The sequence below is a fragment of the Lathyrus oleraceus genome, chromosome 2, assembly GCF_024323335.1.
Source record: "Lathyrus oleraceus cultivar Zhongwan6 chromosome 2, CAAS_Psat_ZW6_1.0, whole genome shotgun sequence".
NCBI classification, from domain to species: Eukaryota; Viridiplantae; Streptophyta; class Magnoliopsida; order Fabales; family Fabaceae; genus Lathyrus; species Lathyrus oleraceus.
In genome coordinates this window covers 30,351,635-30,366,281 of record NC_066580.1, presented here as the reverse complement: position 1 = coordinate 30,366,281, position 14,647 = coordinate 30,351,635, and the positions used below count along the sequence as shown (strand labels likewise).

Sequence of the window (14,647 nt, the reverse complement as noted above, 5' to 3'; positions counted from 1 at the left end):
TCCCTCTCCTGCTCTCTTTAAGTGTATGTTTGGATTAACAGCGAATTCGGCAGAATTATGGTATGTCATCATGATTTCGGCAAAAACAACTCTTTTGAACTTCAATAAACTCAAGGTAGCTTTGTAATTTCATCAAACTCGCTGCGATTCCAAACATGCACTAAAGTCTTTACAACTTTAATGTGAATTTAGAGAGTGCTAATATGAGCATAACAGATAAATTTTAATCATTCTATATATTGAGGAATGAATATTCTATGACATCATAGCATAAGTAATTAATTTACATTGATCGATATTGAACAATCCTACAATTTTCCATGAAAAAATTGTGATAATGAAAAAGAGGAAAGCAAATAGGATAAGCTCAATGTTCCTTTGGCTTAATGAGAATCCTATTACCTCTTCTCTCTAATGCAGAAGAATCTGCTAAATAAGAATACTAGTCTTGACATATGTAAAATTTGATATTATTAATCCAATACTTCAGAAGGCCAAATGCTTCTCCAAATGGAAATTTCACTCTGACTCTTGATCTTTCTAATTCCACCGTAAAATCCGTCGGCCTCGTTTCCCTCCTCTCGGTGATCTTTCCTACTAATAGTTGTCTTCCTCCAACGCGAATCAGGAGTGTACTGATTGAACTCTAGCACCACTGTGTCTGCAAACAACACATAATACAAAGTCAATTAAGGGGGAAAAAAGACTAATGCCGTCGTAAAAAGGAAAATTGAGCAGTCTTTTTTTCATGTTGGAAGCATCTGTAACTAGATTGTTCGTGGTTCAATTCAAAAGGAAAACCAACATTGTGGTAAAACTGAACTACTAGAGTAATAGTTCGTCCCAAACCGTAACAGAGCTAATCTTTTGCAGAAAACGGAACTGTACCAAATTGCTATTAACCGGCAGGAATGTTGGAAAAAAGTAAAACCAAATTGAATATCATGATTGCCTTCAAAAATAAAAACGATCCAAACACGCCAAAAAGAACTGAGCTATTACAGATAGCTTGCAAACTGTTTCAGCTCGATTCATGAACAGTCACAGCTCGATTTTTTCCCGTTGCGATTCAAATTGGTGTAACAGTTGGAATTGGTTTATGCTTTTTTTAATAGTCCTATCCGTATATTTTCGATATCTATTAGAAAGCTTTTGATGGTATGTGTGCATGTCCGCAACATCACAGAGGTCATTCAAAAATTCGACAAAAATTGATAGAAACATGTAAAGTTGTGTAAATAAAAAACTCTGTTGTCATGCTTACACAAATAAGTGTCTTGCATGGTTATTCATTCTGGTCAATAATAACCAATACAAAAACTAGATAAAAGATTGACACTTTTTTCTTTGACATAGCTGGACATAAAGGTATCTATCCACTGAGACATGAGTTATCAACATGTTGGTGGAATCATGACATCCTGACCATGATATGTCTGGGGGACCAACATTATAGATAGCATAGCTAGTGGTCCAATTTTTGACATATTATCAAGAAAGGAACCTAGCCTAAATTGTGGTTTGTTAAGTCAAGATGGACTTTACATTTATGTCATTTTTTACTTTGCAACCTCCACAATGGAAAACACAATAATGGCATAAAACTTTAGCAAAATATATACTAATCAATAAAACAGTATTCTAATCTTCAATCAATTACTACTTATGTCCCTAAATATAAGTCTTCTTTAAAGAAGGAAAAAATTGTTATTAAATATAAACCCTATTTTAAACTACTAAATATATTTATTTATTTATTATATATCTCATATTAATACTACTCAATTGTCTTGAAAGATGAAAATTCAGACTTAGATACATATACGCAAAGGGAAATTTAGTAATATTGAAAACAGAATTCATGTGAATCTCACAATCGTGTTTTGAACCAATCACTAAATCGCATTTTTGCATAGATCTGCTAGATAGTTTTACTCCAAACAGGTTCGATTTGAAGGGAAGAACAGAGCATGGATTAAATGAATGATAATACTGTATCCAAGAGAAGATAATGAATGATAAATAAACATAATCAAAAGGAAAATGCATTAACTCACCACTATTGTGACAACGGCAGTAATTTTCATTACCATCACATGACTCCAAGTGGCCTACAATACCATACCACCAACCTGCCACAAAGATGGATCTCATCAAACCTCTAATAGAATCTTATCACAAGAAGGGTATATGTAAATGGAAATAGATAATTAAGATTGAAGAAGTGATTATTTTTATCGAAGATTTATAATTGGATCCCATTTTGCTGTAAATATACTAAACCGTACACCATCCAGAGAAAAAAATAAGTAAATATTAAAGAATATGTTGAATAAAGGAACAAACCGTAAGGAAAATCTTTGTTTCTCCTCCACTGAATCTCTATGTGATTACCAGGATGCAAATCATGTAGACAATCAGCGATATAAAGATCATGCGGAGGACTATCGACAGGCGGGGCTCTTAGCCTTTCCCATTGGATGCCATGCTCTACTGCTGCAGGCCTTCTTCCATGTGGCGGATACCTGTAACAGACAACTATTTAAGCCACAACAGCACAAAATCTAAATCCCTCCTTTTTATTAACTTTTATCCATTATTATCCTTGCGAAAACTCTTCAAAAGAAAATTGGTATAATTTACATTTCTATGAACTATGGCAACATGATAGATACATCAGAAAAACATATGATCAACTAGAGTCATGTTCAGTTACCTTGCTTGGAAGGTGTCGGTGTGTGGATCATATGTAACCTCGGCATCATAGCATGATAGCATAAACCCAACATGGCCATTCTGCAGAAGAAAAAAATACATAACTTTGAGAGAAAAAAAACACAACCATCTACTCTATGTACTATTGAAAATCAAAATATGTTATACCTCACGGTTATAGACTTGAGCAGGAAAAGAGAAATTTCCATTCTCAAGAGCAAGATACCAAGTCATGAATGAATCAGGAGGCAAATAACTATTCTGCTTCTTAGCACTGTTAATATATGCTGCATCTAGCTTGATTCTCATCCATGTAAAAGGCCAACGAAGGGACATAAACTTGATCAAGCTCCTTTGATTGCCATGTGTGAAGCTTCCAACATCCTTTTTAGAAGCAACATGCCATTTCCACTCCCTATAAGCAACAGAACCAATAACTCTACCCCATTTCTGTTTCATATGTCTCTCCCAAAGGTGATCACTCACACATCTCTCCCTCAAGGAATGACAAACGCCAGTCATTTGACAAAGCGAAGACGGAGGTAGCCTTTCAAGAATGCTATCCAACACAAGCTCAGGCAAATCCAACACAGACAAATCCTGTTGTGACGAGTCTTTCTCCTCCTCCTCCTCCTCGACATTCTCTACTTTTGAAACAAGTCTCTTCTTCACAAAAGACATTCTTGAAACAAACGTCTTCCTAAACAACTTAGAGATGGATTTGACACACAAGTCCTTGTGAAACAAAAGCGAGATCAACCTCACCTCATTTGTCCATGATGGAAGTGGTTTTAGAAGGAGAAGTGGTTTCAAAAACAGAAAGAAAGAGACACAAGTAATAAAGTAAAGAAGCATTAGAAAATTAGATAGAAAAATATCTTTCAAGTATCAAGTTTGAGCTTTACATATATATATAAATATATGGAACATAAATGGCTAACACAAATGACAATTGACAGACACTTTCCCTCCCTTTTTTAGAAACACTGAAGCAATTTGGAAACCTTTAAAGATGGGTTTTTTATTGGCTCAATGAAAAGCCCACCAAAACCCAATGGTGGGCCTCCCAAATCAAAGCTTTAGATCAGGTAGACAGCCACAAGAATGAACACTGCTATGTCTGTTTGGTCACAAAACAAAGCTTAACCAGCATACTACTAATAACTCTCTTTGAATACTTTTCACAAACACATCCCAAGCAACATTCAATCATATATAATAAGAACAATATATGCAGAATAAGAAAATCTCTTGGATTGATGAACAAATCTTGTATGGAATAAATTAATGTTAAGATAGAATAAAAAAATATAGAAATAGATCTAGCAAGTTGGTATGTGAAGTAAAAACACCTCAAGATCTACAAAAACAAAGTAGAGAAGAGAAGATTGATAAAAAAGAGATTGATGAAGAGGATGGTGATGATGAATGTGAAAAGTAGGTGGGGTCGTTTATCCTCCTCCTACCTTCAATCCAACAAAATTCTTCACCACACCTCAATTATTAATTATCTTCTCCTCTCTGAAATCAATCAATCAATCAAACAAACAAGAACGAAGAAATTCCCTTTCTTTCTTGTTGTTTTGTGAGTGGGGCAATATAGCAAACAGATGGTGGGCAATGAATGAATGAGAAAAAGAATGAGTTGTTTATTTATGCAAGATGAATGGGAGGCTAAGGTTATGTTAGATTTTTTTGTGGATGTCAAACACATTTCAATGTCAAGCCCCATTCCTATATATCATGCTATGTATGACATGACCAATCATGGAAAAATGTTTATTAATTAATGAGAAAATAATTTCTCACCATAAATATAAAAATCTCTACCGATTTAATCAGAGATCTTAAATTAGTCTCTACAATTGCGAACAGAAGTATCAATTATTTAAAAAAAAAATAACACCACGAATATAAAACTACTATTTTAGTTGAATTTTTAGCTTGTGTGAAAGTGAAATTTTGTGAACTTTGTTTTTGTGGTAGGAAAGTTCAAGTGGGAGGAAAATGTCTGACCAAAAAAGGTAACTACGTTGGATAACGTATATAGGACAACAACATTACAACAAGATTCGTTACTTATTTATTACTACAATAACATTAAATTCGGAGGTAAGGGTTTGTGATTCGTTGCATTTGTGTAGTGTTTATAAAAATATATGTTGCACAATTTGCTTCTGAACATTCACGTTCAAGATCTTTATTCCCATCCTTGTAGTCAAGTTTTTATTAAATTATATTAAATTACTTTATTGTTAATAAATGATTTTATTGGTTAGAATATGAAAATATTCCTGACTTTTTAAATATTACTTCTTTTTTTTTTTATAAATTTTATTTTTTTAACGGTCACTTGCAAAACCTAAGGTAATATTAAATGCATTTTTGTCTTATTTTTATATAATTATTAGAGAGATGGAAAAATAAAATGAATAATAAATAATTAAGAGTAGTATAGATAAAAGAAGAATTATTTGTATATGTAAAAAATAAAAATAATTACACTTAAAAAGGAACGAAGGGAGTAAGTAATTGTAGTCTTATCATAATATAACCAAAAATCGAATTAAGTTTTTGAATACGTAAGATTATAGAATAATCAAAATCGTAAAAGTTTTTTTTTTCATGGAATTTCTTATGGCATCATATGGTGTTGAAAAACACCTTATAGAAAATTGAAATTTTCCTTCAGATTCTAGAGATGCATATCTGGACGCATCATACACCAATGTTATAGCGCACCAAATGAGTACAACCCTAGATTAATATTAAAAAATATTTCGGAGATGGATCTCCGAGTGTTTTTAACAAATATATTGTCAGTTGAGTTGTCTAGTGGATATTTCGGAGAAGCATCTTCGGAGGATGGAGACGGGATTTCGAAATGTCGATGAAATACAACAACTCTTAAAATTATTGAATGATAACAATTATGCGTATATGTACTGAGCGTGCGAGGATCGAGTAACCGATAGAGATATGTTTTAGACTCATCCTAATTCCATCGAGTTGTTCAACACATTTCCCAATGTGCTCATAATTAATTCAACATACAAGACCAACAAGTACAGACTTTCATTATTGAAGATGGTTAGTGTCACCTCTACTGAAAAGACCTATTCTGCCGGGTTTGAATTTCTAGAGAGAGAAAAAGAGGAGAATGTTACTTGGACCTTAGAGGTGTGTCGAACAATGTTGAAGGACCAAGAAGAGATGCCTAAAGTGATTGCTATCGATCGTGATACCGCCTTGACAAATTCTGTTGCAAAGATATTTCCTACTTCTTATGCATTACTTTGTAGGTATCATATAATAAAGAATGTGAGATGTCGGGTTAAACCCACGATAGGGACGAAACAGGTAAAGTCCGAAGATGAAAAAATGGATTATGGAAAAAATAATGGATGCATGGAATGGTATGGTAAATTCTTCCACTAAAGAGTTATATGTCGATTATGTTATGCATTTCATAAAAGTGTGCGGAAAATACCATGATTTGTTGAAATATGTTGAAAGTATAATTCTTGCAAATTTATTAATGAAGTTAATATATACAATTTATTAATTTTTTAATATATTTCTGATCTTTGCCAAAATATTTGTTCATTTTCCAAATATAATCATCATTTAGGTTATGTTTTCTGCCTGGACCATTCTGCCTAATTCAGAATAGGTTCCACATTTGTCTACAACTTCTATAAATTAAGGTGCTCTTATTTTTTATTTCACATAAACAGGAAATATCTCAAATGTCATAAATAAATATCATCTGGTATATTGCAAATGTCTCTTTCTCCGCGCGCGATGTCGAGCCAGAAGTTTAAGCTCAATGAGTACACCTCTTTTGCAGATCTGAAATACGAAGTCGATAATATCCTACCTTACAAAGACAATTGAAAAATTGTCAATTTCGAGTATCATTCATCATCGATTGACAATTAAGGGAATATTGGATTCAACAACTTTGAGCTCGAGACGGATGCAGATGTAAGGACTATGTGGAATACATTTTTTCAATTCGAAACAAAAGTTCTGCTCGAGTTGGAAGCGACGATTTCAAGATCGATCGAAGATATTGAATCGTCCACCTGATTATTGAAATATAGTGTTTCATTTTATGTTGAAATCACCTATGTAATGCTTATTTTATGTTACTAATGGTAAATTTATTTTGTCAAAATATAATTTCTGGTTTCTGCTTCTGATTATGTTGCACATATATTTCGGAGATGAATCTACAGACATATTCTGGAGATGTATTTTTGAATTAAAAAACCCAACTAACATGGCGTCATTCAGAATGACCTAGGTTGTGTGTGTATTAGGTGTGTCCAAAAATATATCTCTGGAATCTGGGAACATTTTAGTATTTTCATGTGGTGCGTGAATAATATATATGATACATTATAAAATTCTCTTTTCTTTACAAAGAGGGATAAGGCCCAAAACAGAAAACTCAAACAAAAATTAAGTTGAGGGGTGGATCCCGTATGACATCAAAGGTAGAAGCTAAGTTATTTGTGTTTGACAATCTTTATAGTGCCGAATTATAATTTCATAACGAATACTTAAAAGCCTTGCACAAATATTTTATTATGCATTTAATATTTATGAGAAATATGGATAAATTCATCAATTCACTTTAAAAAGTGCAAATAGGTATTATTTATGACCGTGAGACAACTTAATGTGTAAAATAAAATTTATACGTATTAATATACACAATATTATTGAAAGATTAAAAAATAAAATAAATCTATTAAATTTATTATTATTTTTTTAAATATAAAATTTATAATGATGAAGTGCATATTTTAAAATTGTATTCTCTATTATAAAAGATTGTCTTATTTGTAAAAAAATTAAATTAAATAATTTAATTAATATAAATTAAATATTTTTATTTTTAATTATACTATTCATTTATATCGTATAAATTTTATTCAATGTATTTTATTATGTATTAAATATTTATGAGAAAGATAAATAAATCGATTAATTCTTTATCAAATGTGCAAAACGGTTTTAGGTTACGCAATTTTAATAATTTTTGTTTTATTATATGATTAATAAATTAATAAAATAAAATTATTGTTTTATTTTAATAAATTATTATTATATGTTTGATAAATACTTTATATCAAATGTCTATGATCACCCATACCCTACGAGTACTTTATTATGAATTTTACGAGTACTTTATTACGGGTTTTACAGGAGATGATAGAATTTTTTTAGTTGTTATTACAAAAGAAAATCATAGAAATTTTGGACACTTTTTAAGATTACTTTTTGTCCATATGTTATTCTTAAGTGCTATGAATATGTGTTATTTTTTAATTCATATTTTCAATCAATTACTAATTTAGATTTATTTTTTAGCCAATTTTTATTTATTTATTATGAAATTTATTTTAAATAATATTTATACTTTTAACTATTTTGTTTGTCTTTCTTATTCTTTATTTTTTGTCAAAGTATTTTTATTTATTATTATTATTCGTCATATTACTCGTACAAACACACGGGTCTATTATTAGTTTTATTTGTAATCAAGTTTTTATTAAATAACTTTATTATTAGTAATAGATTTTATTTGTTAGAATATGAAAATATCCATGATTTAATCTAATTTGTAAGTAATTGTAGTTTTATTATAGTGTAATCAAAATTGTATTAAGTTTTTGGAGGCAGATGGACGTAAGATTTACTTCAATTATGATAGAATAATTATAACTCTTTTTTATTATAAAGAGGGCATAAGGCCCAAAACAGAAAACTCAAATAAAAATTGTGAGGGTGGATCCCTTTGTGACATTAGAGGATAGAAGAGCAATTATCTCTATTTAACAATTCTCAAAATACAAAATTTCAATTTGGTGATGAAGACTTAAATTGGCCAAATCATCTGCATAAACATTTGATTAAGGTTTAATTGAGACATATGAGACCCTATTTAATTACGATATATCCATAATAATTTTTGGCTCATATGTGTGGTAGTCTTGCAAGCTGCCAAAGACAAACATGAGTTTAATGCATATCTTTTTCGACATTTTATCTAAGATTTTCATCTTCTAACATTATTTGTTACTCCAGTAGGTCTGAGTTTTGTGTCTCATGGAATCTACTAAGACATATACCTTCAACTTCTCAACTTTCTTGGTGAAAATGCAACCTATTTTACATATAAATAGTCTTTGTAAAGGTTCATTTTAATTCAATGAAGCCATATTACTTTATTCATATTATGGTAACTAGAGCTTTCTTTGAAGAAGCTTTCGATTCGATACATTTTCTTCTTGATTATGTTGTGATTCATCATGTTCTCTTGTAATTTCTGATTGCAAATCAATTTCTTGTTGCTTTTGTTTGTAAAAAGAATTTTGGAAAAAAAAATATATGCTACTCAAATTATTTTTTTATCCATTAATGGCACCTCGCAATAACAATGTTCAAGCACCTCAACCTCGATTAGATTTAGTTTATTATATGCATTCAAGTGATTGACCAAATTTAGTTACAGTTTCATCAAAACTTGGTAGATCCAAATATGCAGAATGAAGGAGATCCATGTGTCGTGCTATTAGTGCAAAGAACAAGTTATTCATGGTTGATTGATTCATACGAGTTATATATAATGATGATATCAATCAGTCTGCTTGGGAAATATGCAATCATCTAGTACATTCTTGACTTATTAACTTTATTACATATTCAATTGTAGAAACAATCATGTTTCATGACAGTGAAGCAAAATTGCGATCCAAAATGCAGCAGAAATTAAAAAATTCTCCTTTAGTGATCCTTACGAATGGGCATGACCAGTGATAGAAATCGTTACCTCTTGTGGCAATTGAAACCTTTGATGTAGATCTAAGGAGTGATCACGAGCGTCGAATGGTGACAAAGGCTCTACTCAGTCCACACGAACGGATTCCTTCAGTCTCAGTGCTAGCTGCTACGAATGAAGGCTTTGAGTGAGAGAGAGAGAGAGAGAGAGAGAGAGAGAGAGAGAGAGAGAGAGAGAGAGAAAATTTCATCTAATGAAATGCTTCTGCACAAGGGTTCTATTTATAGAACCACTTGTGTGGATTGCAAGCTAAAAAGCCCAGTGTATGTGGCTCATATCTTATGATATACCAAAAATCACTTAAGTGTGTGGTACATTACCATATTTCGTATTCTACTTAAGTGCATCATACTTTACAATGTTCTAAAATTTAATTAAGTCCATCGTACCTTATGATGTTCCTTATTTACTCTATCTCTTACCAATTCATTCTTTTGTGTGTGACCCTGTAGGTTTTCGCGACATTGACAATTATATTAAATTATATATTTAACATAATAAACAATGAGCAATATCTAGCAACACATCTTTGCTACCCAAGACACGAAAATGTCATGTGATCTGACAAATCCCTTTTTTGTGATAATACCTTTGTGTACAATTACCCTTTTTGCCCTTATGTCTATATTGAACATAATGCATAGACTGTGTCATCCTTGTCCAGTTCAATATTGGGTCCTTAGACATTTATCCTGTTATGCAGGATGGGCAAATTCCATCTAGGTCACTCATGTCCCTCAGCATGCTTCGTGGAGTACCCATCAAATGTCTTTATGGTCATTCAGTTACGGACAACGTTTTATCAACAATAAAGCACTTAACTATACATCTAGGGTCCATAGTGGTTTCAGGTCGAAGGGTGGTATACACCACTATCACCATGAGAACAACTTATGACTTTGCATAACATTCTATGTAGTATTTTTATAGTGGGTCAATCCAATATAAATATTACTCATAATATTCATACATATGTTTAAGACTTGATAACTCCTTATCCATGATCCATGATATGTGATCATTAGTCTATATACATAATAGTCTTAATGCTTTAATGTTATCCCCCTTCACAATAAAGCTCGACTACAGATACTTTAAGAATAATGTCCTTATGTTTAATGGGATCTCATGATTAAGTCACACTTGATACATTAAACATACTAGTTATTCTAGGGACTTTATTAAACAAACATAATAAAGAAAAAGTCTTTTATTATTAATAAATAATTCGATACAAGTACCAAAAGTATTGGCCTCTAGGGCTTACACCAACAATCTCCCACTAGAACTAGAGTCAATCAGGCATACCCCTAATGCCCATAGATCTAGCATGGTCATCATGCTTCTACTGCGCAAGTGGCTTTGTCAGTGGGTCATCAATATTGTCAAATGTAGGTACTCTGCATATTTTCACATCTCTTCTATCTATTATCTCTTGAATGAGGTGATAAAACCTAAGTATGTGTTTGGATCGTTGGTGAGATCTAGGCTCCTTAGCTTGTGCGTTAGCGCCATTATTATCACAATAGAGATCAATGGGATCCACAATGCTAAGAACTATGCCAAGTTCACTAATGAACTTTTTGATCCAAACAACTTCCTTTGTTGCACTTGAGGTAATAATATACTCGGCCTTGGTTGTAGAATCAACAATTGTATCTTGCTTTGAACTTTTCCGACTCATAGTGCCATCGTTTAAGCAGAACACATAACCAGATTGCGATCTAAAGTCATCCTTATCTGTTTAGAATCTATCATTGATGTATCCAATTACAACAAGCTCTTCATGACCTCCATATATCAAGAATGAGTCCTCAGTCCTTCTCAAATACTTAAGGATATTCTAGACAGCTATCCAATGAGCATCATCGGGATCAGATTGGTACCTACTCATTATACTTAAAGCATACGAGACATCTGGTCGAGTACATAACATGGCATACATGATAGATCCTATTACAGATGCATATGGAATCTTATTCATGAGATCCCTTTCTTCCTTGGTTGAAGGGGATTATGTTTTTGATAGACACATGCCATGTTGCATATGTATGAATCCTTTATTGGAATCATGCACATTAAAGCGTCTTAGCACTTTGTCTATGTATGTACTCTGACTTAGGCCAAGCAGTTTTTTTGATCTATCTCTGTAGATCCTGATTCCTAATATATAGGCTGCTTCACCTAGGTCCTTCATAGAAAATCATTTTCCCAACCAAGTCTTTACTTGTTGCAGGGCAGGGACATCATTTTTAATGAGTAATATGTCATCTACATATAATACTAGGAAGACGATCATGCTCCCACTAACCTTCTTGTAGGCACAAGGATCATCTTCATTCTTGATGAATCCATATTGTTTTACTGTTTCATCAAAAGAAAGATTCCAGCTTCTGGAAGCTTGCTTCAATCCATAGATTGATCTCTGTAACTTGCATATCTTTTGGGCTTCTTCTGGTATGTCAAATCCTTCAGGTTGTGTCATGTGCGCATCCTCAAGAAGATTCCTATTAAGGAAAGCAGTTTTGACATCCATTTTCCATATTTCATAATCATGATATGCAACAATAGCAAGCAAAATCCGAACAAATTTAAGCATTGCAACTGGTAAAAAGGTTTCATCATAGTCAACCCCATGAATTTGTTTATATCCTTTTGCAACCAGTCTTACCTTATAGGTATGTACCTTACCATCCATGTCAGTCTTCTTTTTGAATACCCACTTGCATCCTATAGCGTTAACTCCTACAAAAGGCTTTACCAAGGTTCAAACCTAGTTTGTGTACATGGAATCCATTTCAGATTTCATGGCTTCTAGCCACTTCTCAGACTCAGGACCAGTTATGGCCTCTTGGTAGGTCACAAGCTCATCTTGATCCATGAGTAATACATCATCATGATCAGTTATACGATATTCATATCTCTCAAGTAGGTAACGTATCTTGCTTGACCTACGCTGGTCTTGTTTTACTTGAGCAGGTTGCTCTTCCATAACTACTTGTGTTTCCTGCTCTAATTCATCCATAGGTGTATCAATGTTTTGTGATTCTTGAATTTCTTCAAGCTCTACTTTCCTCCCACTGATTCCTTTAGAAATAAAATCCATTTCTAGGAAGACTCTAGTTCGAGCGACAAACACTTTGCCCTCATAAGGATTATAGAAGTAATACACTCTTTTTTCTTTAGAATACCCCACAAATAATCATTTTTCAGATTTGGGCTCAATCTTGGTTGAAATTTGTCGTTTCACATAAACTTCGCAACCCCAAATCTTCATATAAGACATATGTAGTTTCTTACCACTCCATTCTCATATGGTGTCTTCTCAACCTTCTTGGATGGAACACGGTTAAGTGTGTAAGCTGCTGTCAATAATGCATGTCCCCAAAAGGAGTTTGGAAGATCGACGTGACTCATCATGGATCGGACCATGTATAACAAGGTTTAATTTCTTCTCTCAGATACACCGTTCCATTGGGGTGTTCCAGAAGGAGTAAGTTGGGATAGAATCCCAGACTCTTTTAGATGGTCATTGTAAGACCCCAAATTTGACCCTAAGATCCCTCATGCAATTTCATCATATGCACTAGCATTGGGATGACACATTTGCATCCTCCTTACCCCTCTTCATTGGGTTTGTTTTGGGAGAGATCACCAAGCACCATGTGATTGTATCATACTTATATGTTATTATCTTACTAACCAAAATACCAAAAATGTGTCTTTGCATTTGTCTAACTCTTTTGTAGGTAGGGCATGATCCCCATTGATCTGTCAAGTTCATATCTAGGGTTTAAGACCCTCATGGCTAAGAGCACAACCATATAATTATCCACAATGTCTCTAAGAATGATATATGAGTCCTAATGATCTTTGCATGTTATTTTGATCAATATTTCTTCAAGAGTTTGGAGTTGGTTTGCCTTGGAAACCCTAGTTTGTCTGGGTATCTTGAGTAACTTCTTCAACAAGCTTCCTCATCAATTGATCAAATTACTCAAAGGGCACTTCAAAATTCATCCTCTTATGCATATATGATCTACCATGAGCCTAAAAAGTCAAGAGAATTGCAAGTTAGCAAGTTGGTTGATGGTGGTTGGCCAGATGAATTCATCTGATCAAAACTGGGTCTCCCTAGACCCTATCTCCTACAATTTTTATCATATGAAAATGATTCCAAGATAAACGTTACTCTAAATGACACTACAAACAACTTTCATGTTGATGTCTATAGCTAGTTTTGCTTGGAAAGTCGTTTTCTATGTTGAAACATTATAGGTCATTTTGTTTAAACCCTAATTTGAAAGTCAAATTCCCAAAGCCATAACTTGCTCAATTTTCTAGGGATGAAATATTTCCAAGTTGCACAATAAAATTCAAGATGTCTACTTCAAATTTTATGTTTAGAGTGAAAGCTAAATCAACTTGTATGAGCATGTGATATGAGGATAAATTATAGGTCATTTTGGACCATTACCATTGAACACGTGATTTTCCTCAACTTCAAAATTCATAACTCTCTCATTCTAAGTCCAAATGATGTCAAATTGGTGACCATTTTGAAGGTATTTGAAATAGATGCAATTTTGATGAAGACACTTTTCTCATTTGGAGCTCACATAAAAACTTAAGCAAGGTGGAATATTGAAGTATATGACTTGACACTTAGAAAATTTTTCAACATGTTGAAATTTCCAAACTTCCACCTCAAATTTCATCATGATCCAAGTTCAAAATGGAAAAATGTTCAACATAAGAGTTATTCCTCTTGATCTAAGATTTCTAAAGAGTCCTAATTCATTCATTTTTGATGAGGTTTGATAGGGCTGCACATGGTGTTAACAGACCTGCATCAATTGGCAAAATCAAAACCTCAAATGACCATTTCACTTTGCCTTTCCATTCAAGCTTCATTGAGACTTCAGCACCGTTAAATTTGGATCTTAGTGCATTGCTTCATGGGCCTGTACACGCTCATGCAAGCATGAACATGACATTGCCAATTTTGGAAGAAATTTCAAGTGTGCAAATAACACTTCAATTTGCTATAAATAGAGACCCTCTGAGCTCATTTGAGAG

General features: G+C 32.9%; 1 protein-coding gene across 1 annotated transcript; it reads right to left on the bottom strand.

Annotated features, from left to right (window-relative positions):
* Positions 1-210: 210 nt before the first annotated feature.
* Positions 211-4,562, bottom strand: LOC127117861 (F-box protein At2g26850). The gene is made up of 5 exons (XM_051047982.1): positions 2,884-4,562; positions 2,717-2,796; positions 2,347-2,525; positions 2,058-2,132; positions 211-661 (listed from the first exon to the last, which is right to left on the bottom strand). Exons 1-5 carry the CDS (start codon positions 3,568-3,570, stop codon positions 474-476), a joined length of 1,209 nt encoding a protein of 402 aa, XP_050903939.1. The 5' UTR covers positions 3,571-4,562; the 3' UTR covers positions 211-473.
* Positions 4,563-14,647: the final 10,085 nt, after the last annotated feature.